This window comes from Trachypithecus francoisi, unplaced genomic scaffold (genome assembly GCF_009764315.1).
Source record: "Trachypithecus francoisi isolate TF-2019V2 unplaced genomic scaffold, Tfra_2.0 Lachesis_group12, whole genome shotgun sequence".
Classification (NCBI taxonomy): domain Eukaryota; kingdom Metazoa; phylum Chordata; class Mammalia; order Primates; family Cercopithecidae; genus Trachypithecus; species Trachypithecus francoisi.
The window spans coordinates 109,800,808-109,826,124 of record NW_022681457.1 but is presented as its reverse complement, the minus strand read 5'-3'; the positions used below and the strand labels follow the sequence as shown (position 1 = coordinate 109,826,124).

The 25,317-nt window shown below is 52.1% G+C and overlaps 1 protein-coding gene across 2 annotated transcripts in view; it reads left to right on the top strand.

Moving 5' to 3' along the window:
• The window catches only part of KAZN (kazrin, periplakin interacting protein), a 511,204-nt gene that overhangs the window by 444,192 nt on the left and 41,695 nt on the right, over positions 1 to 25,317 (top strand). The window contains exons 5-8 of one of the 2 annotated variants that reach the window (XM_033228238.1): positions 4,103 to 4,292; positions 7,289 to 7,419; positions 10,701 to 10,751; positions 12,905 to 13,028. In XM_033228238.1, coding sequence (XP_033084129.1) covers positions 4,103 to 4,292; positions 7,289 to 7,419; positions 10,701 to 10,751; positions 12,905 to 13,028 — 496 coding nt within the window. Of the gene's footprint in view, positions 1 to 4,102; positions 4,293 to 7,288; positions 7,420 to 10,700; positions 10,752 to 12,904; positions 15,422 to 25,317 lie in introns of those variants that run through there. The other variant, XM_033228237.1, reaches the window with a different exon arrangement.

Here is a 25,317-nt window from a genome sequence, read left to right as displayed (position 1 = left end):
TAATCCCAGCACTTTGGGAGACCGAGGAGGGTGGATCACTTTAGGTCAGGAGTTCGAGACCAGCCTGGCTAACATGGTGAAACCCCATCTCTACTAAAACTACAAAAATTAGCCAGGTGGGGCAGCGGGTGCCTGTAATCCCATTTACTCGGGAGGCTGAGACAGGAGAATCGTCTGAACCCGGGAGGCGGAGGTTGCAGTGATCCAAGGTCGAGTCACTGCACTCCAGCCTGGGCAACAGAGCAAGACTCCGTCTCAAAAAAAAAAAAGAGAATCATAAGGAAGAGAAAATATATTTGCTATTCATTAAGTGGAAGAAGAGGATCATCATCAAGGTCTTCGTCCTCGTTGTCTTCATGCTGAGTGGCTGAGGAGGAGGAGGAGGAGGAGGGAGAGGAAGGATTAGCTTTGCTGTCTCAGGGGTGATGGAGGTGGAAGAAAATCTGCTGATAATTGGACCCATGCACCCATGCAGTTCAAACTCACGTTGTTCAAGAGTTGACTGTGCTTTGTAGGGCTCTCGTGAGGATTTCCAAGAAATAAAGCAGGAGAAGCACTTGGCACTGGGCCCAGATCCCTGGACGTGGTAACCACAGCAGGATGGTTTACTAAGGACCAGGCCCCCAGGGCAGGCCAGGGCAGGATCCCTGGGCCTCTCCTAGGTCTCCTTGTCCAATGCTGACCCCTAGTGGTCAGAACTACTGGGCAGGAAAAAGCTGCGGCTGCAGGGACTTCTGGGGTCCGGGGGTTCCCACCGGTGGAGTTGATGATACTGGAGGCCCTGCTGCTACGTGCAACCCAGACAGAAATCTTTGAACTTGCAGGCCAGGAAAAGGCCCCTGTTCTCCCAGGTCTTCCTCATGACTTGTGGACAGACAGATGTGTCTTCCTTCCTTGGAGTCCTGGCCTTCGGCATCCGAGGACTCCCTGGGTCTTTCCGGCCTAGGATCCAACTCACCCTGGCTTCCACTCCCACTGTTTCCATTCTGGTCAAGAAAACTCAACTTCTGGCCTCCTTCTGGCAGGCATCAGATGCATCTGCCCGTGTGAATGTTGGCAACTCAGGTTGATTGGTTTATGTTCATGTTAACAGCACAGGCAGTATCTACCCAGGGCTTGGAGGCAGAGGGAGGGGGCTTCACGAGGAGCTGTGACGGCCCCAGTCTTGTTGGTGTGTCCACCTGACTGCAGCTTCCCTCTATTGCCCGCCATCCCTAGAGTTTCACAGCCAGGCCATGTTGCCTGCAGGCCCAGCTCCCCCACTGCACAGCTGACCCTTCCTCAGGGGGTGCCTTAAGTCCTGTGTTGCAAGCAACAGGAAGCAGCTCTGCTCTGCCAGTGGAAGCATAGAGGGTGGGTTGGAAGGAAGTCAGGGTCCACAGGGGCAGTGGGGAGGTGGAGGGCGCAGCTTAGCAGTGGCAGAAGCCACGGCAGCTGCAGACCGGGTGTGGTGGCTCATGCCTGTAATGTTTTGGCTTTCGGAAGCCAAAGCGGGCAGATCACTTGAGGTCAGGAGTTCGAGACCAGCCTGGCCAACATGACGAAACCCTGACTCAACTGAAAATACAAAAATTAGCTGGTCGTGGTGGTGGGCACCTGTAATCCCCGCTACTCGGGAGGCTGAGGCAGGACAATCGCTTGAACCCAGAAGGCAGAGGTTGCAGTGAGCCGAGATCGCACCACTGCATTCCAGCCTGGGCAGCAGAGTGAGACTCCATCTCAACAAATAAAAAGATAAAAAATAAATGAAGCGGGTGCATGTTGCACCCACTGGAGAAGTCACTGAACCTCTCTGAGTTTTGGTTTCTTATCTGTTGAGCACAGATAATCCCTAACTCCCTACCCGCAACCCAGCACTGTTGCATGGAGCGCGTGAGGGTGGCAGAGCACAGGGGCTTTTCTCGGCCAGAGCAGGGGCAAGCCAGGTTTGGGGGGCAAGGCTGGTACCCTCAGCTCAGCCTCTGTGGCATGGATTTCTATTTCCTGGGAGCTGGCAGTGGGACGGAAGTGATTTCACAGACTTCTAGGGTGTCCGAGCTGGAAGGAGCCCTGAGGATCACTTGGTCCAGGCTTTTCACTATACAGATGGGGAAACTGAGGCTCAGAGGAGGGAGTGACTTGTCTAAAATAACACAGCTGGTCGATGTGATGAGGGTGCATCAGGCATTAGGCCAAGGACTGTCCGTTTCTTGGTGGGACCCTTTCTCAAGAACCTCTGCTCTGCCAGGAAGAACTCCAGGCCTGGGGCAAGGTTGGAAAGGTTGTGGAGAGATGAAATGGATTTTTTTTTTTAAATCTGTGTTCAGATGAGAGGCAAAGCCAGCACTCACAGTGGCACACACATAGCTACCCCCGAAACGTCAGTGTTCACCCAAAACCTCAGTGTGGGGACCCCTGGGTCTCTCCCTGTCTCCTCTGCCCTGTCATGAGCCTGCAGAGCCAATCAGAAGTAGAAAATGACTGTGATGAAAAGAAGGTGCAGTAACACTTTGGGAGGCCGAGGCGAGTGGATCACTTGAGGTCAGGAGTTTGAGACCAGCCTGGCCAACATGGTGCAACCCTATCTCTACCAAAAATACAAAAAATTAGCCAGGTGTGGTGGCAGGCACCTGTAATCCCAGCTACTCAGGAGACTGAGGCAGGAGAATTGGTTGAGCCTGGGAGGCAGAGGTGGCGATAAACTGAGATCATGTCACTGCACTCTGGCCTGGGCAATAGAGCGAGACTCCATCTCAAAAAAAAAAAAAAAAAACAAGAAAAGAAAAAAAAGAATATGCATTAACACATTTCTAATACTGCCCTTTTTCTCCCCAAAAGAGTTTGGGCAGACACTGGGCAGAGAAAGGAAGACCTGTGTGACCAGTCAAGGTGGCCTCCCGGCCCCAGCTCAGCCCCACACTTGTCCCTGGGCTCCCTCCTGCCTTACATGTTCTTGGCGTGGGCTCCTGAGAGCTGGGCTTAGGATCTGCCCTCTCCCCAGCCTGCATTCAAGCAGGAGCTGGTCATGTAGGCTGATCGTGCACCTGCCCATCTCCTTGCTAGTTCTGCAGAAGGTGCACATGGCTCTTCTCTGGCAAAACCTTGTGAAAGGGAGATGAAGCAGCCTTCAACCTTGCAAGGAGTTAAACTAATGGGAGCCAAAACACCTTTTTCTTACAATCGGACTTGAATCCTGGCTAGTCCTTGAAGAATCCAAAAGAATGGGTGATAAGAGTGTTCCTGGGGCCGGGCGCGGTGGCTCACGCCTGTAATCCCAGCACTTTGGGAGGCCAAGGCAGGTGGATCACTTGAGGTCAGCAGTTCGAGCCCAGCCTGGCCAACATGGTGAAACCCCATCTCTACTAAAAATACAAAAATTAGCCAGGTGTAATGCACATGCCTGTAATCCTAGCTACACATGAGGTTGAGGCAGGAGAACTACTTGAACCCCGGAGGCGGAGGTTGCAGTGAGGTGAGCCACTGCACTCCAGCCTGGGCAACAGAGTGAAACTCCATCTCAAAACAAAAAAGGGGAGTGTTCTTGGACCCCCTCTATTTCTGGTCTCACCTTCGCTGTTGGTGGGTAACCCCCAGGTGAGCTCTCGGGTGAGTTAAGTTGACACAAATGTGACAAAAGTCAGACAGAACTGGGTTCAAACTCCACTTCTTCTACTTGTGTGACTTTGAGCAAATTACTCCACCATTCTGAACTTTAGGATCCCATTATGTAAGATGGGGAGACCAAGAGGGACCATGTTTATGTAAGCAGTGCCCCCTAGAGTTGTGTGACAAGGTGGCCAGGCCCTGGCACAGTTCTTTGGAGCTTGGGCGCTGTCTGGATTTGATCCTGGCTCTGCCACTTCTGAGCTGTGGGATCCCAAGGCAGGCTCCACACCTCTCCATGCCTTTGCGCCTCCAGCTGTCTAACGAGGAGAACTACAGTTCCTCCCTCACACGGTTGCAGGGCAGGTGCTTGACTTACAATTGGCACTCGATGCAGAGCCAGCAATACCTGGTGCAGAAGTTCAGGGCTTTCTCCCCATGGCGGTGGGTGGTGCCGAGCAGCTGGCCAAGAGGTCCCCTTGGTTGTGACTTCTTCTTCCTGTCTTCCTGCTCTCTCCAGGCCAAACAGTCCTTAGCTACGCTGACCAAGGATGTCCCCAAGCGGCATTCCCTCGCCATGCCGGGCGAGACGGTGCTCAACGGCAACCAGGAGTGGGTGGTGCAGGCGGACCTCCCGCTGACCGCAGCCATCCGGCAGAGTCAACAGACTCTCTACCACTCACACCCCCCTCACCCTGCGGACCGGCAAGGTGAGTCCTGCCCTGGCCTGGCCCCACCACGATTTCGAGGGGCTTCACAGGAGGCCATCCGACCCAGTGGGAGAGGCAGCTTCTTTGTTCATACTACAGCAGCTTAGGGGGTGTGGGGCAGAGACCTTGGGCTCGTGTAACTGAAAAATCTGAGAGATGGACAGCAGGCGTAGCTGGATCCAGAGGTTCAAACACTATTTGGGTCCTTCTGACCATGTCTCTCCATCTCTTAGCTCTGCGTACCTCCTTTTGGCCTCATCTTTAGGCTGTCTCTTTCTGCAAGAAAGTAAAATAGTCCCCTGCAGTTCCAGATGTTTAAGACCCTCACAGCTCAAGTCTTAAGAAAGAAAAACTATCTCTTCCCCCTGTGTCCATAGCAAATCCTAAAGAAAGACTCTGATTGGCCACATCAGAGTCACATGGGCATCCTTTGGCAGGAGAGGCAGCAGAACTGCTTGATTGACAGCTCTGGCCAATCGCAGGGCATCCAGGAGGGGCTGATGTCAATGTCACAGGTGTTTGCTCCAGGCACTCGGCAGGGAAGTCTGGCCTCTGGGCAGCATCTGTACCCACTGCCCATGGAACAGGCTCCAAACTCCTCGCTGTCCTGTTGCACGTCTGCAGGCCACCTTGCTCTGTTCTCTGTCCCTTCTGCAAGTAGGTGCCCTTACATGATAGATGCAAGTTGTGATAGATGCAAGTTTGGTCATCCTCATCTACCTCTGCAGGGCCTCTCCTTAATGGAGCTGGCTCTGGTCTGGGAAAGCCTGGACAGGCTGACGGATCTGCCCTCTGGGCCCTTCCTCCTCCACAGTGTCTGCCTCACATACAACCATCTCCATACGTTTTATCAGACACCCCCTCCTCCAGGAAGCCTTCTGTGCTCTCTCCCCTGTGTCCTCTATGCTCCTGTAAAGTTGGGTGCTCACCTGCGTCAGAGCACCTCTTACCCTACCTCGGATTTGCTGTTGATGCATTTGTCACATGACTCCTCCCATCTGTCCAGTGCCGGGCACTGTGGTAGGCACATCATACATGCAGCTACTCTCTGGGATTGATACCACTGGCATCCACCCCCATGTTACACATAACAAACCTGGCTCAGAGGGGCCAGGCAGGATGCTCAAGGCCACACAGCCTGTAGGGTAAACTCACCCTGATTGGAGTTGACTCCAAAGCCAGGGCTCCTTCAGCCACCAATCTTCTGTATTAGAGCATATGGCCATTGGCGGCAAGGACTGTCCTTTGCAGGGATGCTGCCCTACCTGCTGGCATGCCGCCTGCACATAGTAGGTGCTTAGCCAGTCTTGTCAAACAAAAGATGCTTTCTCCATCCAGTGCCAATGCCTGCAGACAGGAGAGCAACCTGCTGGGGACTGGGAAGGGCTTCTGAGCTGTGGCTTCTGGTCTGGACCTTTCATTCAGCCACTATTTATTGAATACCTACTATGTGCTAGGCACCATGAGCTCTGGGATTCAACAGGGTAAGACACCCAGGGCGCCTGCCCTCCCAGAGCAGATGTTGTCAGTGTACAGATATGACATGTAAATATACTATCAAAGAACAAGCAGGCAGGGTGCCGTGGCTCACGCCTGTAATCCCAGCACTTTGGGAGGCCAAGGTGGGCAAATCACGAGGTCAGGAGTTCCAGACCAGCCTGGCCAACATGGTGAAACTCTGTCTTTACTAAAAATACAAAAATTAGCCGGATTTGGTGGCACATGCCTGTAGTCCCAGCTACTCGGGAGGCTGAGGCAGGAGAATTGCTTGAACCCAGGAGGCAGAGGTTGTGGTGAGCAAAGATTGCATCACTGCACTCCAGCCTGGGCAACAGAGCAGGACTCTATCTCAAAAATAAATAAATAAATAACAAGCAGAACAATGACAGATTGTAATTAGCACAAGGAGAGAAATCAACAGAAAACAGGCACTTTTTTGGGGGGATGGAGAGATGGAGTCTTGCTATGTTGCCCAGGCTGGTTTCGAAGTCCTGGGCTCATGCAGTCCTCCCTCTTCAGCCTCCCAAAGTACTGAGATTACAAGCGAGAGCCAGCATGCCCAGCCAAAAACAGGCACTTTGATGAGAAACAAGGTAAAGTAGGGAGAGCTGATTACTGGGGAAGGCCTCCCGGGACAGACTGAGACCTGGAGGGTGACGGTGCCCCTGATGGGCAACAGGAATGGCAGAGACCAAGGCAGGGGGACATGACCTGTCTCAGGCAGTCAGAAGGCTGATGTGGCTCAAGCTGAGGCTGCTGGGGTAGGCAGGGCCGTGGTACATCAGGCCATGTTGGAGGCCAGGAGGAAGAGAGATGAGATGCTGGTGACTCATGCTCTGGTGTGTAGAGTGGAGTCGATGCGACCCACCAGGAGGCTGTGTGGTCTTCCAGGCAAGAGTCAGTGGTGGCAATGCAGTGGGAGAGAAGCAGGCAGATTTGGGGCAATGTTTTGGAGCTGCTGCTACTGATTGGATGTGGGATATGGGGGAAAGAGAGAAAGTGGTGGTGGCCTTTAGGTTTCTCATTTGGGAAACCGATTGGGGGCAGTGGTTAGGATTGCACCAGGTCTAGGAATGTACAGGTGGTGGGAGCATATGAACAGAGTCACAGAGTACTCAAGTATTAATGCATCACGGTGCTCCTTAGAAATGCATTTATAAACATCAAGCACTTTCCTATATTGGACTTGGAAACGAGGAGACTTGAACTTGGAATGAGAAGAAGACTTGAAAACTTCCACGTCTTCTCCTCGTTCGTGCTGGTGGAGGAGGGTTCATTGGATCCAAAGGCTATGGGAGGTTCTTCCCAGCAGCTGCTCTATGGGAATGTGTGGAGCTGTGGAGTAGGGGGTTGGAGAACCAGGCACGTCTCTTCCCTTTTCTACACCTCAGTGTTCCCATCTGCAGAACGGGGATGTTGGGTGGAATAGCCACCAAGGCAGCACAGGCGAGGACATTCTCTCCATCCCTCACTCACCAGCTGTCCCTGCTTTCCAGCGGTCAGGGTGAGCCCCTGCCACTCCCGGCAGCCCTCTGTCATCTCCGACGCATCTGCCGCCGAAGGCGACCGGTCGTCCACACCTAGCGACATCAACTCCCCTCGACACCGGACGCACTCCCTCTGCAACGTAAGGCCAGCAGCAGCGGGGCCTGGGCCCCTGGGCCCTGCCCAGAAACCGCAGGGGTGGGGGTGGTGGGGTGAAGCCATACTCGCTGTTTCCTCTCGTCCACCCAGGGAGCACTCTGGCGAATGCATTTCCTGTTCTGTTCTTTCCTTTTGCAAGAAGCGATGGATGTGGGGAGAAAAAGGAATGAGGCCCGTTTGCTCCTTGTGTCCGGGAGGGTGAGGAGAATCCAGAGGAAGTGGGCCTGGGTTGGCCGCAGGCGCAGCCTGGACCTCTGCCCCAGTGGGGCCTGTCTGGGACTGTGGGCTTCTCCTCCCACACATTACCTTCCAGAGCTCAGGGCCTCCCTAGCACTGCCTCATTTCCCTTTAGAGCCAGCTCTCCATCCTGATCCAAGAGTCTTGGCATGAATTGCCTCTGGAGAGGCGTGTGAATACGGTCTAAGTTTATTTCCTTTGCTTATGTCATCAAACACTTTTGATTACATGCTGGGCACCAGCTCCCAGGAGGCAAATGCCCTAGCTGCCTGGCTCTTGATGACTAGTGGGGCAGACAGATGGGCTCTGCAACAGTGAGGGAGTAAATGAAGGTGGGTCGAGCTTCTGAGGACAGTCGGAAGCCATGTCGAGGCTCTAACATGAAATATTGGGGTCCGGGTGTGGAGACCACCTTGAATTTGTGTTCTGTCACACAGTTGGTAATGCAGAGGCTCCCCTCTGCCATATCCTAAAGACAGAGACATCATAGGGTTAGATCCTCAAATGCACAAGATGGCTTTTCCCAAAACACAGTTAATGCCACTTTATTAACCAGCGAAATAGATAATAAAAAAGAAATGAGGTGAACACATTGGACAAAACCATTAGTTGCCAATGACATGATTCTCTACCTGGAAAACTAAAGAGAATAACTTGAAAAGCTATTAGAGCGAGTAATAAGCATGTACATAACAGTGTTGCTTGGAAATCAATGTGTAAAAATCAATCACTTTCCTATAGATGTTGATGGAACCATTTTTTTCAATCCACAATAACAATGAAAAGTGCATATAAAAATAGCTAAGACTAAAATTCAGAGAAGCTACCTCAGTCTGCTGAGGTGGGCGGCAGGGATTGCTGACCCAGGGACCTTAGACCGCCTCCTCAGAGTGGGAAGAAGGTCATTTGCAGCCTGGAGCCCTGCTCAAGCCTGGGATTCTCTTTTTTATTGTTTTATTTTATTTATTTTTGTGTGTGTGTGATGGAGTTTCACTCTTGTCACCTAGGCTGGAGTTCAGTGATGCAGTCTCAGCTCACTGCAACCTCTACCTCCCAGGTTCAAACAATTGTCCTACCTCAGCCTCCTAAACAGCCGACATTACAGGTGTATGCCACCACACCCGGCTAATTTTTGTATTTTTAGTAGAGATGAGATTTCACCATGTTGGCCAAGCTTGTCTTGAACACCTGACCTCAGGCGATCTTGAACACCTGATCTCAGCCTCCCAAAATGCTGGGATTATAGGCATGAGCCACTGCACCCAGCGGGAGTCTCTGTTTTATACTGGTGCTTTAAGGAAGCAGTATGTTCTTCTCTTGTCCCCAGGAGAGAATCCTACTGACAAAGGCTATCTTGACTAACAGAACCAAGGCAAGGAAGCTGGGCCACTGGAGAGGTCTCTGATATCCATTCCCTGATTCTGAAGGACCACTGTGGAATTACATCTAGAACCAGCAGTGTCCCTGCACCATTCTCATCCCAATTGAGAATACCTTCCTCCTGTGGCCATATTTTGCCTTCTCATGGTGGGCCCATGGGAACTCTGGCAGCAGAAATACTGCTGGAAAAACCCCATTCTGCAGAAGGAGTTCTCCAAAGGCCTCTTGAATTGCACTTGACCCAGCCCTGGCCTTTTGCTCACCATAGCCTTGGCACATGCCTGCTGCCAGGAAATGGGTGCTTTGATTTGTCTGCATACAGGCATTTCAGTGAGCAGGCCCCATTCTCTTTACCCATAGATTTGGCAAAGATGTTCCTATCCATAGTGGAACTATTTTAGCTGCCTTCAGAATGGGTTCTGTTTGCAAACCTTGAGACTACAGACTAAACTACCATTCATTAAATTCCCTCACTTCTTCAACCCCTTTTATCCCCCCATCTCAACAGGTGTGCACAAAGGTAAGCCAGGAAGAGCCCGAAAATAGCTACAGGTAACCCTTTGCCTTGGGCATCTGACCTCCACCAGCAAGAATAGTGCAGCCTGGACTAATGACTGCCTCATCCTCTCACCCTCTGGCCACTAATTTAGAGCAGAAGTAGGGACTCAGCATAGAGAGGTTGGAGAAGGTTGATGGACTTTGGCATTATGCTTGCAATTCCAGAAATAACCACCAGGAGTCAGAAATAACCACCAGGCGTCTCCTTAGTAATGACTGTTTTGATCCAAAGGATCTGTGGGCTCCAGGCAGGACAGACTGATTCTGGGATGTAGTGAAGGCTTTTGTACCCCTGCAGGCTATTAAGGCTTCCCTCCGCACCCACCTAGGGCAGGGCTGGCAACACAATGGAAATGTCCTACCTGCCCATCCTAGGGACCTGTCTGAGGCTCCCTAGGAAAAAGGGAAGGAGCTCAACCTCTTCTGGGGCAGCCCAAAGCTCAGGACCAAGTGTGCATTACCCTGGGGCTCCTGCCTGGAAGGAGCACTGTGCTAGGAGAAATCTGATAGTCCCCAATTCGAGTTGTAGCTCTGCATCTAATTAGCTCCATGGTAGTGGACTGTCTGCTGCCTCTGTTGATATCTGTGAATAGGGCTAACGAGTCCTGCCTGCCTCTGCACAAACAGAGATTCACTGTGTTGGTTGTAGGGGAAGACAGAAGCTACATGGTCTCCTAAGTTTGTTTCTGTCCCAAAATTCTTTATTTTGTACTTTTTCTGTAAAAGTACATTTCTTTATGAAAAGCACCAAGTCTAACCAAGCTCTAGCTCTAAGTCAGTGGACTGATGAGAACAGGAACTTAGATGCCCTGGAGTGGCTGATTTGTTGGTCAGAAGATGTTGGGGGTTGAGAGGCCAGATCAGGCAGGAGAGGACCCCAGGGCCTCTGGGGATATTCTGGGCCCCAACAATAAGCCATCTGGGGGTATCTGCTTCAGGAGATGGGAGGTGGGCTCCCCACTTCAGAGGCAGGGTGGTCCCTTAGGGATGGCATCCTTCCACGGAAGGCCCCACACTGCACGGGCCGCCTCTGCTCTCCTGTGTCACATGTCTCTGCTGTTTCATCTTCCTCTTCTCCTCTGGCTACAGGGCGACAGTCCCGGCCCAGTTCAGAAGAACCTGCACAACCCTATTGTACAGGTAGGTGTGCCCTCCCTGGCCACTTGGGCCCTCCCTCCACCCCACCTTGACTATGACTTCATTCTCTGTTCCCCTCAGCCCACATCCATGCTGCACACCCAAGGTGAAGAGGATTTATGCCACTTCCAGAGTCTCAGGTGGGCTGGGGCCTGAGCCAGGCTCAGCACCTGGGCCCACCTGGCCCTGGGCCCTGCGGGGCTGTAGAGCTACTGAGTGCACACATGTCCTCTGTCCTGATGCCCTAGCCATGGCTTACCCTGGCAGCCAGCTCTATAAAATTCCCATTATTATTGAAAAGCTCATAGCCCAGGCAGTGGGCTCTTTGTGCTGCTAGAAACTTGATTCATTTTTAACATTTTCGATATTCTGTCATCAGAGTGAGGAGGGGGCTGCAGGGAGGACAAACAGCATGAATTTGAGGGTCTGCAGGGGTCTTCGAAGTCTTCTTTCTAGTCCTGGGGTCCCCACCTGTTGGTCTGCACAGCACCCATCTGCATTGGAGACCACCAGGGAAGTGGTTCAAATGCAGATTCCTGGGCCATTTACCCTAGAGATTCTGATCCAGCAGGTACAGGGTGGGGCCTGGAATTCGGGAAATCCCTAAGTATTTGGGGAACCATGAGTCTAGTCTAAGCTCCGCCCCAGTTATACATGATGCCACCATATGTCTTTGTGTGACGCACTTGGCGGTTTGCAAAACTCTCCTGCAGATACCACCCAGATGCCTGTAGTGTCCCTAACAGGAGGGCAGAGTAGACCTTAGCACCACCACCACCACCACCATCTAATATTGTTTTCCCACGTCACAGACAAGAAAACGTCTCAGAGCAGCTGGGGTGCTTTCCAGGGTTCCACAGGTAGAGTCATGATCGAAACTGGAACCCGCAGTGGCCATACGGTCTCCTGTCCAGGGCAAGTGCCGAGCCCTTGTCCTCGGCTGACACAGGCTCCAGACTCCTCCACATTTTCCGGGCTCTCCCAGGACCCCTTGCCCATGTCACTGTGTGCTTAGTGCCCTGACACGGCAGACAGGGCCTGTGGCCGCCTTTCCTCCCTATGGCCTCGCGTTGTGGACGTGACCACGGTCAGTGGCCGAGTGCATGGACATCCTCCTACAAGCCCTTAAGAAGCACCTGAAAGTTGTGGGCAAATTGAATTTAAACAATATTATTATAGTACAAATGACCACAGCTGCTCACATGGACTGAATGCCTGTGGTACACCAGACACCATCCTTAGGGTCTTTTTCCTTTTTTTTTTTTTTTTTTTGAGACGGAGTCTCGCTCTGTCGCCCAGGCTGGAGTGCAGTGGCTGGACCTCAGCTCACTGCAAGCTCCGCCTCCTGGGTTTACGCCATTCTCCTGCCTCAGCCTCCCGAGTGGCTGGGACTACAGGCGCCTACCACCTCGCCTGGCTAGTTTTTTGTATTTTTTTAGTAGAGACGGGGTTTCACCATGTTAGCCAGGATGGTCTCGATCTCCTGACATGATCCACCCGTCTCGGCCTCCCAAAGTGCTGGGATTACAGGCTTGAGCCACCGCACCCGGCCTTTTTTCTTTTTTTTTTTTTTGAGACGGAGTCTCACTCTGTCGCCCAGGCTACAGTGCAGTGGCACGATCCTGGCTCACCACAGCCTCCATCTCCTGGGTTCAAGTGATTCTCCTGCCTCAGCCTCTCGAGTAGCTGGGATTACAGGTGCCTATCGCCACACCCGGCTAATTTTGTATTTTTAGTAGAGACGGGGTTTCACCATGTTAGCCAGGCTGGTCTCGAACTCCCGACCCCAGGTGATCCACCCGCCTCGGCCTCCCAAAGTGCTGGGATTACAAGTGTGAGCCACCGTGCCTGGCCTGTTCTCAGCGTCTTTATCCTGTCTTTAGCAACATCCCTGTGGCAATCTTGGAAGGGTCTTACTGTTGTCCCTGAGAGCTTCTGTGACTGACCCATGTTTGCTCAGCGAATGAGGGGCTGACCTTGGCATTCCAGCCCTGGAGGTGGCTTCTCAACCATCCCAGCCCGTCCCTGACCCCACTGGCTTAAAGCTCAGAGAGGCCTTCCCTGCCCGGGATCCCATCCACTGCAGTCTGCACCCCAGCTAAGCTTGCCTTTCTCCTTCTCCCCCACCCTCTGCCACGTGGCTCCTGACTCCTCAGTCACTAGAGGATCTTGAAGACCAAAAACGGAAAAAGAAGAAAGAGAAGATGGGATTCGGCTCCATCTCCCGCGTCTTCGCCAGAGGGAAGCAGCGGAAGTCCCTCGACCCCGGCCTCTTTGATGGTACCGCCCCTGATTATTACATAGAGGAGGACGCAGACTGGTGATACGAGCTCCCCTGCGCCTGCTGCCTGCAGGCGTGTCTGTGCGTGTGGGCGTGCGTGCAAGCGAGCGTGGGTGCGCATGTGGCCGTGCGTGGGGTGCGTGTGCACGTGTGCGCTGGCACACACGGGTGCTGGGTGTGGCCGAGCGCCTCTAACAAGCGAAAACACGAGTGTGAACCTCTCTGCCCTGCGTCGCCACCTCTGTAATTGATGTACATACCGCAAACCGTGTGTGAACCTGTCAACTCTGTGTCGTCTTTGGAGCGATACCGTTGTGTTGTTATTATTTTTCTTCAATGTTCGGTTTTTCTTTTTTTTTTCTTTTTGTTTGGTTCGTCGGTTTGTTTTTGTTTTTGTTTTTTCCCCCTTTCTCCTCCCCTCCTCCTTTTTATGAAACTTGAAAACTTGAAGGACTGCTGTGTATTTGTAAATAACAAAACTATTGTGCACTCCGTGCTTGTAAATGTCCCTCGTCCAAACCGCTACTCCTGGAGCCCGTCTGGCAGAGGATGTGTTCTGTTTTTGATGTCCCCCCTCCCGCCCCCCCTGGTGTGAACGTGTGGAACCAGACCCTGTCCTGGGGGTGCGTCCAAGTCACTTTAACCACAAAACGCCATCGTCGTCAGGGTAAGGTCCGCTCTCCACAGAGACTCGGGAACCCGGCCAAGGGGCCTTGTCTTGGCTGGGTTTATCAGAGGTCAAACGGGCTCTTTTAAACGGCCTACCAGTTTTTAAATTGCGTTGCCGTTTCTTTCTTTATGAAAAAAAAGAAAAAAGAAAATTGTTTCATTTAATTTATTTGCACAAATGCTGAAAACTTATTCTATCTAAATTATTACATAAATATTGGAATGTCTATTTTTCCATGGGGTGGGCGGGAGGTGGGTGTCTCTGTTGACTTGTCTGTTCTGTTACCATGCTGCTACCCAACTGTGCAAAGTAGTTTAGGGTGGCCAGAACCCAGGGACCATTGGATTTCAAAGCTTGCTTTTTCTGTTCTCTCTTCTCTCTCCCTCTCTCTCTGTCTCTCCCATTCTCCTGCCCATGCATGAAAGTGTCCTCCACCTTCTTCCCACCCAGACCTCCCTCCGGGCCTTTCTCTATATATTTATTTATCTGACATACAGAACACGACCTCAGTGAGCAGCGTGCTGACAGTCATGATCCTCTTCTTTGGGTCTGTGTTTTGAGAGAGGTTGAGTTCAGGGCAAGACAGCCTGCCGCACATCCAAGGGTACGACCAGTGGGACCCTGGCCTGAGTGTCTTCCCCGAGGGGCCTCCAGCAGCATCTGTTCCTCGCTGCAGCTGTGTCTTTCTTGCCCTGGGTTTATGATGCAGGTGGGCCAGGCAGGTGTCATTAGGGGAGGCACCCACTTCAAGAGGAGGGCCACAGTGAGGACACAGAGTCCAATACCTGAGCCCTCCACCCTCCCCATTCTCGTTGGTTCCATCGTCCACACTTAGAACCTCCCAGGATCCCTTGGACTCTGTGCCCCAACTTGTCACGGCAGCCTGAGCCTACCCACCCCAGGAGAGGAGGGCTGGCAGGAACGTCTGCCTATTCCGGGGGTGGCGTTGACCCCAAAGAGGCTTCACCAGCAAAGGAACTGTGTGCATTTTAATACTGGGGGACGGAGGACGTGTGAGCTGCTCAGCTAGGTCTGCCCAAGGCCTAAAACTCAATTTCCTTTTTCTTTTGCTTCTGCCCATCCTTAACAACTAACAGCTCAACCCACACCTCTAGACAACAGTAGTTGCGCTTTCTGCTAACGGTAACATTTTCAGCTCTTAAAAAGAAGCAAGGAGATTTTCAAATGCTAGAGTGTCTCTATCAGAAGGGATGGAACATTGTGTCCAAAGCCTCAAGAGCAAACCACACTTTCCTTCTGACCTGGTCCAAAGGTCAGCAAAGGGCAAGCAGGCAGAGGCCCTCCTAAGGACTTTTCTGTCCTCCTTTGGCCAAACTGTTTAACCGAGCCTAGGGGTGAGGGGGAGCGACCCAAGCTGGCACCTTTCTCCATGGAGAGAGATTTTAGAAAATACTTTTCTCGCCCATGAATTTCGTTTTTGGTTGATTTTTATTGTTTTCCCTTTACTTACAAGAAAATAAGATTGCAACCACTCCTGGTAATGATTTAGTAGTTCCTTTTCATTTCAGTTTTTGTAAATTAGGAGATAATTCTAAGAGTTACTAAAGGATGATTTATTTAAGAGAACTACGTCAAATAGCGAATGAGTTATGGGTAACATTAGATGAAAATAACCTTTTCCGTGGGAAAAGGTATCTCGAAGGCATGGATGCAAATATAAAATATTAAAAAAAAATCTAAATAAAGCTTATTTTAAAATATTATCGAATTCTATGTTATTTGATTGCTTCTATTTGGCTCCGGGTGGGAGGCTGTGCCCCTCTGGGAGGCACAGGCTGGCATGACCTGCTCCTTGGACTTCCAGGGCTGGGTTCTGGGAGGGGGGATGGGAGGGGCTGAGGAAAGCTGGCTGGATTCGGGGCCCTTGGGGGGCCGAGCCGGGGTAGCCTCCCAGAAGCATCTCGCCTCTGCTGCCCTGACTGTAATTTGGAGGGCTGCCCTGTGGTCCAAATGCACCACCCCCCACCTGGCACCCTGCATTGTGGAGCTTAGTGGCCCCAGTCAGCTTTCATCTGCTTCCTTCTCCCCCTGAGCTCCTTCCAGAGGCCCCAGAGGAGCCTGTGCGTTGGGGCGTGTTACTTCCTGCAGACCTCAGTGGGCCTCTGCACGTCCCATGATCCCACCCTCCCTGGAGGACCGAGAGGAGCTTCAGGGAGACAGAGAGGGAGCCACAGGCTTCCTTGATTGAAGCCAGAGTGAGCCAGGCTTTTCCTAGCCCCAAGAGAACTCCCCAGATAAAAAACTCAGGCCTCCCCCAGCGAGACTCCACTGTATGTCCCAAGAAGAGGATACCCAGGTTACCCCAAAGCCTGACATAATCAGTACCCTCAACCTCTATCTCCCAACTGAAAAAAGAGTTCTCCCCAGCAATAAGACTGATGGAGGACTGGCTTTTAAGTCCCCTCCCACCTCTGCAGGAAGAAAGCATAAAGCTATGTAATACAGAGAGCGCGCTGAGGTTAAAATTGAGCCGCCAGTGAGTGAGGATGCAAGTGGATGTGGTAGGATTGGGAAGGCCGGGAAAGCCCTGGGTGACAAGGAACTTAGGGCCATCTACCCCAGCAGTTCTCAGCCTGACCACACCTTAGGGGAAAAAAATACTCATGCCAGGCCATATTCCTGGAATCGAAGTGTATTTAAATCTCCTCTGGTGATTCTAAAGGGTTGCCAGGATTAGAATCGCTGAGCTGATCTGAGGAGGGCAAGTGTGGCCACACGCATGCCCCTACTCCCTTCTCCCTGGCCCCATGCAGACATCACAAATCAATTGAAGAGCTCTTCCTGCCTATCCCAAAGTGGCCTCTGATTTCTCACTTTACGTAGCCTCAGATAGCCACGGCCAGTCAATCGCAGTTGGCATACAAGAATAAAGCCTTTTTGCCCTCTCAAAATGAACCCCATCTCTCATGCTGGACACATGGCAAAAACTTTGGCCCAGAGAGGAATGACTTGGCCAGCGCCCTAGCTATTGTGCCTCATCCTGGGACCTTCTCAAGAGCCAGGCCACACCTTATTTGGGTCTTCGTAGCTCCACTCAAAAGCCACCGTACCTCCTTCGTTAAAAGAATCTTCTGGGCCGGGCGTGGTGGCTCAAGCCTGTAATCCCAGCACTTTGGGAGGCCGAGACGGGCAGATCATGAGGTCAGGAGATCGAGACCATCCTGGCTAACACGGTGAAACCCCGTCTCTACTAAAAAACACACACAAAAAAAAACTAGCCGGGCGAGGTGGCGGGCGCCTGTAGTCCCAGCTACTCGGGAGGCTGAGGCAGGAGAATGGCAGTAAACCCGGGAGGCGGAGCTTGCAGTGAGCTGAGATCCGGCCACTGCACTCCAGCCCAGGCGACAGAGCGAGACTCCGTCTCAAAAAAAAAAAAAAAAGAATCTTCTCCAGGGAGGCTGAGGAAGGAGAATGGTGTGAACCCGGGAGTTGGAGCTTGCAGTGAGCCAAGTTTGCACCACTGCACTCCAACCTGGGTGACAGAGTGAGACTCCATCTCAAAAAATAAAAATAAAAAATAAAAAAAGAATCTTCTCCAGGACCTTGCTCCAAATGGTCCAACTTCAAATGGTACCTATTAGTCAGAAATTGGAGTATGGCTGCCCAGAGCATCCAGGGTCAGCATACCAGCTGCACAGGTTGTGCACTGCATTACTGCAGAAGGTGCCATTCTCCAGGCTACCACATGAATGGTGTCCTGGTTTTTCAGTACACAACCTGCATGACTGTACTCAGTGGCCCGTCTGTGTGCTCCTCCTACCCACATTGGCAGGCTAAAACAGCTGTAACCAATAATAACAATAATAATAATAGTATCTAACATTGGTTAGGCATTTACCACAGGCCAGGGTCCATGCTGTGCAATTTACACATATTAACTCAGTTAACCCTCCCAACAGCCTGTCACTGATGAGAAAACGGAGGTTGAGTAACTCATCTGAGGTCATGGAGCCAGGAGACAACTGAACTGGGCCTCAAACTATGGAGTTTTGGCTACAGTTTGTGCCCTGAACCACTCCACCATCTGAGCAGTGAGGGGCTGCTACCAAGCAGCTGGGCCTTCTCCCTGGGGGGCATCTTCAGAGCGTCATCTGGGCCTGGTTTCAAGGCCCCTCGCCCACCGGTAGCCTCTGACACAGCCTTGCACTGCCTCACTTTCGTGACTGAGTCTATTTGCATCAGCCTTTTCCCCGCCAGCCCAGAAAGCTCACCCCTAGAGAGGAATCAGCAGGGGAATCAGAGCAGAAACCGGCTGCTGTCCAGCACCAGCTCTCCCTTCCTCTTCCTGGCCAAGTCAGAAACAGAATTGCCTCCACTGGCCCCGCAGTCAAACCCCCGGCTGTGCCAGAGCTGCAGATCCTGACACAGATCCCCGGGTGTGGGGGGTAGTGCAGCTCCCCACACCCGGGGAGCTCTGTGGCACCCTTCCCTGCCACAGCATGAGCCTGCAGTCCAGGAGCCGCCCTGCACCTGTGACACATGTCATACCTGTCACTCAACCTGGGCTCCTGGGGAATCCAGGCAGAGCGAGTCTGAACCGTGGGGGACATCAGTCATTTGACAAAATGATTTTTTAAATACCTCTGGGCCAAAAATTAGCCAAGTGTGGTGGCACACGCCTCTAGTCCCAGCTACTCTGAAGGCTGAGGCTGGAGCATCCCTCAAGCTTGGGATGTCGAGGCTGCAATGAGCCGAGATCGAGCCACTGCACTCCAGCCTGGGTGATAGAGTGAGACCCTGTCTATTATTTATAAACATCTCTGGGCTTTTTCCTCCAAAACTTGCATTTTCACAAAGTGGACTTCCTAGACTCCCCAGATGGCTTCTAGGCTTTTTCCAGTTGGACCCCCACTGGGCAGGGCAAAATATGCCCCGGTCCCTGGCCCCATTTTCCAGTGGTTACAGAACCTGGTGATAATGAAGAATGAATAGGGAACACGTATCAGCTTATCCTTTATAAAAGTATATTCATAATTCTGCATTACAAAATAACGCCCAAAACTTACAAATACCTTAACAGTTTGTATGTTAGAAGTTATTTAAATATCGGCTGGGCACGGTGGCTCAAGCTCGTAATCCCAGCACTTTGGGAGGCCAAGACGGGCGGATCGCGAGGTCAGGAGATCGAGACCATCCTGGCTAACACGGTGAACCCTCATCTCTACTAAAAAATACCAAAAAAAAAAAAAAAAAAAAAAAACAGTAGCCAGGCGAGGTGGCAGGCGCCTGTAGTCCCAGCTACTCAGGAGGCTGAAGCAGGAGAATGGTGTAAACTCAGGAGGCGGAGCTTGCAGTGAGCTGAGATCCGGCCACTGCACTCCAGCCTGGGCGACAGAGCGAGACTCCGTCTCAAAAAAAAAGAAGTTATTTAAATATCAGAGTCATGGTATTTCACTAAAGAAGTGTCCCCCTATAGGCAAATTGAGGGTATAAGTCTGGGATGGCAAATGGGATATGGATATTCCTTTTTTTTTTGAGATAGTCTCACTGTGTCGCCCAGGCTGGAGTGCAGTGGCGCAATCTCGGCTCACTGCAACCTTTGTATCCTGGGTTCAAGCGATCCTCCCACCTCAGGCTCTCTAGTAGCTGGGACTACAAGCATGCATCACCACACCTGGCTACTTTTTGTATTTTTAGTAGAGATGGGTTTTTGCCATGTTGGCTAGGCTGATTTCGAACTCCTGAGCTCAGATGATCCACCCACCTCAGCCTCCCAAAGTGCTGGAATTACAGGCGTGAGCCACCGCACCCAGCCTAGGTATGGATATTTCATACCTGAACCACAGTTGCATGATGTCTCAAAGCCCCGTGGCTGGAAAATATGCAAATATGCAGCACGGTACTCTATAGGGCAACACACGGAATCCATGAAAAAAATCATCCCAAGGGGATTGATGCAGGCATAGCAGCAAGGGAAAATCTTGGCCTATTCATTCTGAAAATGGCAGGGCCTCTGATGACCTAGCACGTGCCTTGGAGGGCTTTGTGACGGACGTTGCCAGGCTGTGTACAGAAACCATGCTTCTGAATCACAGTGCCCAGAAAACACTGGCTGGTAGCTTGTTTGCATTTCTGAGTTTTAGGTGTTGAAAATTCCTGATTACTTTATTTATGGTTACCAGTAAGTAGCTGTTAATTGCACGAATACAAGAGAATCTGTAAAATTGCGTGTCGTGCTTCCAGAATCCTCAACAGAAGATTTGCCTTTGGGAAGTCATTTGTGCCCCCATCCAGAGGACCCTTGCAGCCTAACAGTGGCTTCCAGGCCATACCTGGATAAGCACTCCCAGTTCTGGCCCCACATCTGATTCTAAGCAAGTTGTTTAACCTATGAGCCTCAGTGTACACATCTATAAAGTGGGTGTAATTACCATCCCCACCTCATAGGTTCAGAAATGAGAACTGAATGTATTTTTGGAGACTGAAAAGGGCTGGCCCGATGATTACTATTCTTTGTAATTTGTAACCTGAGGATTTAAGTTTAATGGGAGATAGGAAAAAAAAAAAAAACTGTGAAAAGCAGCTTAACGCATCTTGAGCCTGACAATGACTCAAATCAAAACTTGTCCCTGGGGTAAAATCAGGTCATCAGGCTGTGTGTGTAAAGTTCCTCCAACTGCCAGGGTCTGTGAGCTCCAGCCCTCAGAGTGCAAATGCACTTCCAGCACTGCTACAAAAGAGAATCTGGGCTGCTCTATCTCGGAACAGGGAGGGTGTGAGTTATTTGCCCCTAGAATCCACCAGCTCTGACAGCATTCTGTCTTTCTGAGGTCTGAATAGAAACACTTAAGACGCTACTGTCAGAACCCAGGGCCAGCCTGGTCTGGAAGTCAGGGCTGCCTCACTTATGCAGTATTTAATTTGTGCCAAGCACTGTTCTAAGCTCTTTCCAGATACTCGCTCATATAATCCTTCCAGTAACTCTCCAAAATACATGTCATCCCCAGTATACAGATGAACAAACCAAGGCACAGAGAGGTGAAGTTCTTGCCTGGAGTCACACACTTAGGGAACTGGGATTCACCTCTAGCAGTCTGGTTCCAGAGTCCATGTTCTCGGTAACTTTGCTGTGCAGTCTCAGGTCACCCACTGGCCCCAAGCCCCCTCTCAGGATCCACTGAGCAATAGAAAGCTTCAGAGAACATCAGAATGAAAGCCTCATTGGCAGGATGAGGCCGAGCCCTGAGTAGGCCAGCTTTTTAGGGTTCAGCCCCTTAATCCAGAAGAGGAAGAGACTGACAAAATACAGAGTTTGCAAACTGTGTTCCGTGGAACCCAAGGGGGTTCCTCAGCAGTCCCTCAAGGGGTTGCGGTAGCTCAGGAAAGAATCAGCAGGCAGGGCTCTAGCCCATCCTCAGTCAGTGGCTCTGCACTTACCTGTTACACACCGGACTTCAGTGTACGAGTCCATGGGAGAGCTTCCGTGGTAGAGTGAGTGAGAAGAAAAGAGGAAGAGAGGAGGTTTGAGAACCACGAGGAAATCAGTGGTTGTCAAACCTGACCTAGCCTTGGGTTTTAAAGATACCGTTCCCAGGCCCCATCCTGTAGCTACCGAACCAGAAGGTCTAAGGCCGAGGCCCTATGAGCTGTGTGCGTGTTGAATAAGCTCCCTGGTGTGGGCAGTCGCAGGAGGTGACATAGGGCAGAGACTGAGGGTGGCAGTGTGGTGCCCGTGTGTTGGAGTGCAGACTCACTGGGGCCATCACAGGGTAGGTTGAGGTCACTTTCCCAGGGCAACCTCAGGGTCCCCCCAGTAAGGGAGGAACCTTACCCAAGCCAGACCCCAAGCTGCCCCCAGGCAACCTGTTGCTTGGGGCCTTGCTAGGCCCTGCTGAGCAGAGGGGATGGGCATTTTGGAGTGTCTGATACCACAGGCCAGCCTCAGAAGGCTGCAGTAGCACCCACACTGCAGGCACAGAGAGGTCCCCCGAGTCTCCGAGAGATGCACAGCCAGGAAGTGGCAGAAGCAGGAGTCAAACCTGAGTGAGATCTGAGTTCTGAGCCTGAGTCCATCCGACCCCTCCCGACCTGTGGCCGACTGAGACTTCTGCCAAGTGTCAGGTGGACCTTCTGGCCTCGGTCTGGGGCCAGTGATGTCCCATGGACACCAGAACCATGAGCCCTAAATTGGAGGCAGGTCAGCCCAAGATGCTGCACTCTGGGAAGTGGTCAGACGTGGAGCTGCTACAGAGGGGCCTGCAGGCCTCTGCCCACCCCTGCCCTTGGGCTCCTGAGGAGGCCCAGTCTTGTTCACCCAGAAGCCCCACCACCCCCTGGGCCCCTGAGCCTGGCTCTGGACTCCCAGTGTTCAGCTTGTCAAGGACTTGCTGTGTGACCACAGGCAAGCTGGTCTCCCTCTCTGAGCCTTAGGCTGTCTCTAAAACAGACCAGGACAGTGGTTTTCCACCTGTGGCCTGTGAAATCCGAGAAGTCCCTGGATGTGCCGCAGAAGGCGGTCGGCAAGGGGAAGGCTGCAGCCACCGTGTTGGAGGGTTCCTCCCTGCCGTCCTCCTCCCTGCCCTTTAGACCTGAACTCCAGTGTATTCCGCTTGTTGAAATAAGTGTGAATGACGGTTCTGTAGCATCTCTGCCGCTGAGAGGCCGTATGTGAGAAAACCAGGGGGCACGTCCTCTCCAAGCTCCTCCAGGGGTCTCTGAGGTGTGATCAGGAAGGGAGGGGGGCACCAGCCTGGTAGAGGAGTCACTCCCCATGGGTGTCCCCCAGCTTCCCTGCTCACTCCTCCTCCCTATCAGTGAGGGGCAGTATGAGCCCCTCTTTAACCCTGGTAGAACAGGAAATAGGAAAATGGGGCCCCTGACCCCACTTCCGGAAGTCTGTAAGACAAGACCAAGGCCATGAATGTCTCCGCCATGAACCACAGCACAACTGCATTGAGCAGCGCCTCGCCAGGTCACGGCGATTCACAGTTCACAGGGAGATAGCGGTCAGGGTTAAGAGATTACATCCTGGGCAGACTCCCTGGGTTTCAACCTCAGGCCTGACGCTTGTTACCTGGTAACCTTAGGCAAGGGACTTCACCTGCTGTGCCTTCGTTTCTTCATGGGGACAATAAGGGTAAAAAGATACTAGGTCAGAGCGTGGCTGCAGGGATGAAACAGGCCAATATGTATATAAGGCTTAGCACAGGGCGCAATAAACCTTAGCCACCATGATGATGACAGTGACGATGACGATGGCAATGGTGATCTCATGTCAGCCTCTCGCCGGCCCTGTGGGGTGGGCAGGACAGGGCCTTTGTACAGATGAGAAGATTGAGCCCCAGGTAAGTTCAGCAATTTGCCCAAGCTGCGGGGGCCAGCCCAGAATAGGACCAGAGGAAGCAAGAGTGTGGGAGCTGAGAGGGGTGTCAGTGGTCTCTTGTCCACTCCCCTCATGTTGCAGATGGGAGGGGGCTTGTCCACAGCCCAGGGGGGCATCAGTGTCTGAACTGGTTCTGGAACCCAGGGCTCCTGACTCCCTGGCCATTGCTTTGAGCTGCCTCCAACCGTAAGACTCAACTAGGGGGAAAAAAAAATCCCTGGGTCAGTAAGTTTTGGAAACACTGTATCGTATCTCTACCCCTTATAGATCATTCACTTATTAAGGCTCTGACAAGTTCTGCAATGAAGAAAAATATTTTACCTTTGCCCATCTAGTGTTTCCCAAACTTACGTGACCACAGATCCACGCCTTTTACTCTCATTCGGTGGGTCACCGACTGGGAACTATTGGGACAGACAACTTCTTCAGGCCCTTTAGCTCCACTGTTCTGTGCTTCAAGGGTGCTGTCCGTGGTTCTGTGGCGATCTCTAAGCATGCCACCATTGTTTCGCCATGAGAAGTCTCGGTGGCTCATATGACATCCCTGTGTGCCTCGAGAAGGGAGGTGACAGGCACAAGGCCAGGTGTGGTCACAGCCCCTCTAGCTCAGCATCCCCTTTGCTCAGAAAGGACCCGAAGCAGTGCACAGCACCCGCACGAGGCAGAGCCCCACGCATTGGCGGGGAAATGCCAGTCCCAGGGTGTTCATTATTTTGCTGCTGTCCTAGGTCCTAGATATAGACAGAGGGGCTGAGTCTGTTGGCACAGAGACCCAGGGGATGGGCATGTCCATGCTGCCGGGGTGTCTGGTGCCACCTGCCCTCCAGAGTGCCTTATCACCCTTTGGTGGCTCTGAGCTGCCTAGTTGCTTTCCCTGGGACAGGCCAGAAATGTCAGAGTCACATCCAAATTGGTTCCATGCTATACTAGGCCAGCTTCCTTCCTTATTAGGAGGCTGATGTCTGTGGGGGTGGTGTGGAGCCTGTGGCCAGGGCGTGTGGACCAGGAGGGAAGGAAGCAGCCTCTGACAGCTGTCACTGTGGGCACTAGAGCTGTGGTGGCAAGGAAGAGACTCGAGACAAGCCAGGAGGACCTTGAGGGACTGTCCCCAAATGGAGGGTTAGAGATAACAGGCCTGGGTCACTGATGGCAGCTTGAATGTAGGAGCCAATTCCAAATTCCTTGCATCTCTTCACGTGTGTGCAAGAAACAAACTTATCTTAGTGACAGCCTGAGCCCAGCAGAAATGATCAGCCTCCTACAGGGAGGGGCTTGAGGAAAGGCCTGGGCTTCGGAGCTAGATCCTCAGGCTCAATCCCAGCATTGGCACATATCAGCTGTGCGATACCAAATCCCTTTGAGCCTCAGTTTCTCTTTCTTTGAAATGGAGATAAAACATATTGGCTGTTGCAAAGATAAAATAGTAAATGGAGAGACGCATCCAAGACATCCCAGCTGCTTCTTTCTGGGCTGCAGGGGCTCACGTGACAGAAAATCTCCGCTACAGAGCTAGAACCCAGGCCCTGAGTCCGGGCTGTGCCCTCTGCACACAACTGATTGGTTTTTCTTGGCTCCACTTTTCTCATCTGTAAAATGGGTCCCTGGGAATCTCGAGTCCCCCCTCTCTGGGGAGGATGCAGTGAGCTCATGCTTCCTAGTTGTAAAGCACCAGGCAAGCATTAGCCGTCACGACTGCACGACCTCGCAGAGCAAGCTGGAATTACGGTCACCACCTGCTGTTTTAGATCAGTACCCACTGCAAACACATATTGGGGTGACAATGACAAGGACCCACCTTGTGGGCTCTCTCAGATGCCAGCACTGGGCTGGACGCTTACTCGCCTCATTTCAACTATGCCGCAAACTCAGAGGCCTGTGGGGACCCTGCAGATAGGCAGGTCAGTGACATGGCCACGTGGGGCCAGCACGTGCCGCAGCAAAAGGAAGCAGCTTTGCTCACTCTAGTGAGGCTGCTCAGAGCAATGCCAGCCCAGTATTTGCAGAGCTCCGGATCTTCTAGAGAAGCCAAAAATCTCACATAATACACCCCAATTCTTTCATATTGACAACTAATTTTTTTTTTTTAATTTAGGGTCCATTGGGGGAAAATTTCCATGGCCCTAATTTGTCTCAGGGCCAACAGCTCTGTCACCTCCAGTCTAGATTCTCTCTCTGTGGGCACCTCGTGCTCTGACCGTCCCTGGTCTTCCGCTGTTTGTGGAGTCCCCGGGTCTGCCTGGCTGCAGGCGCCCATCTCAATTCACCACCATCCTCC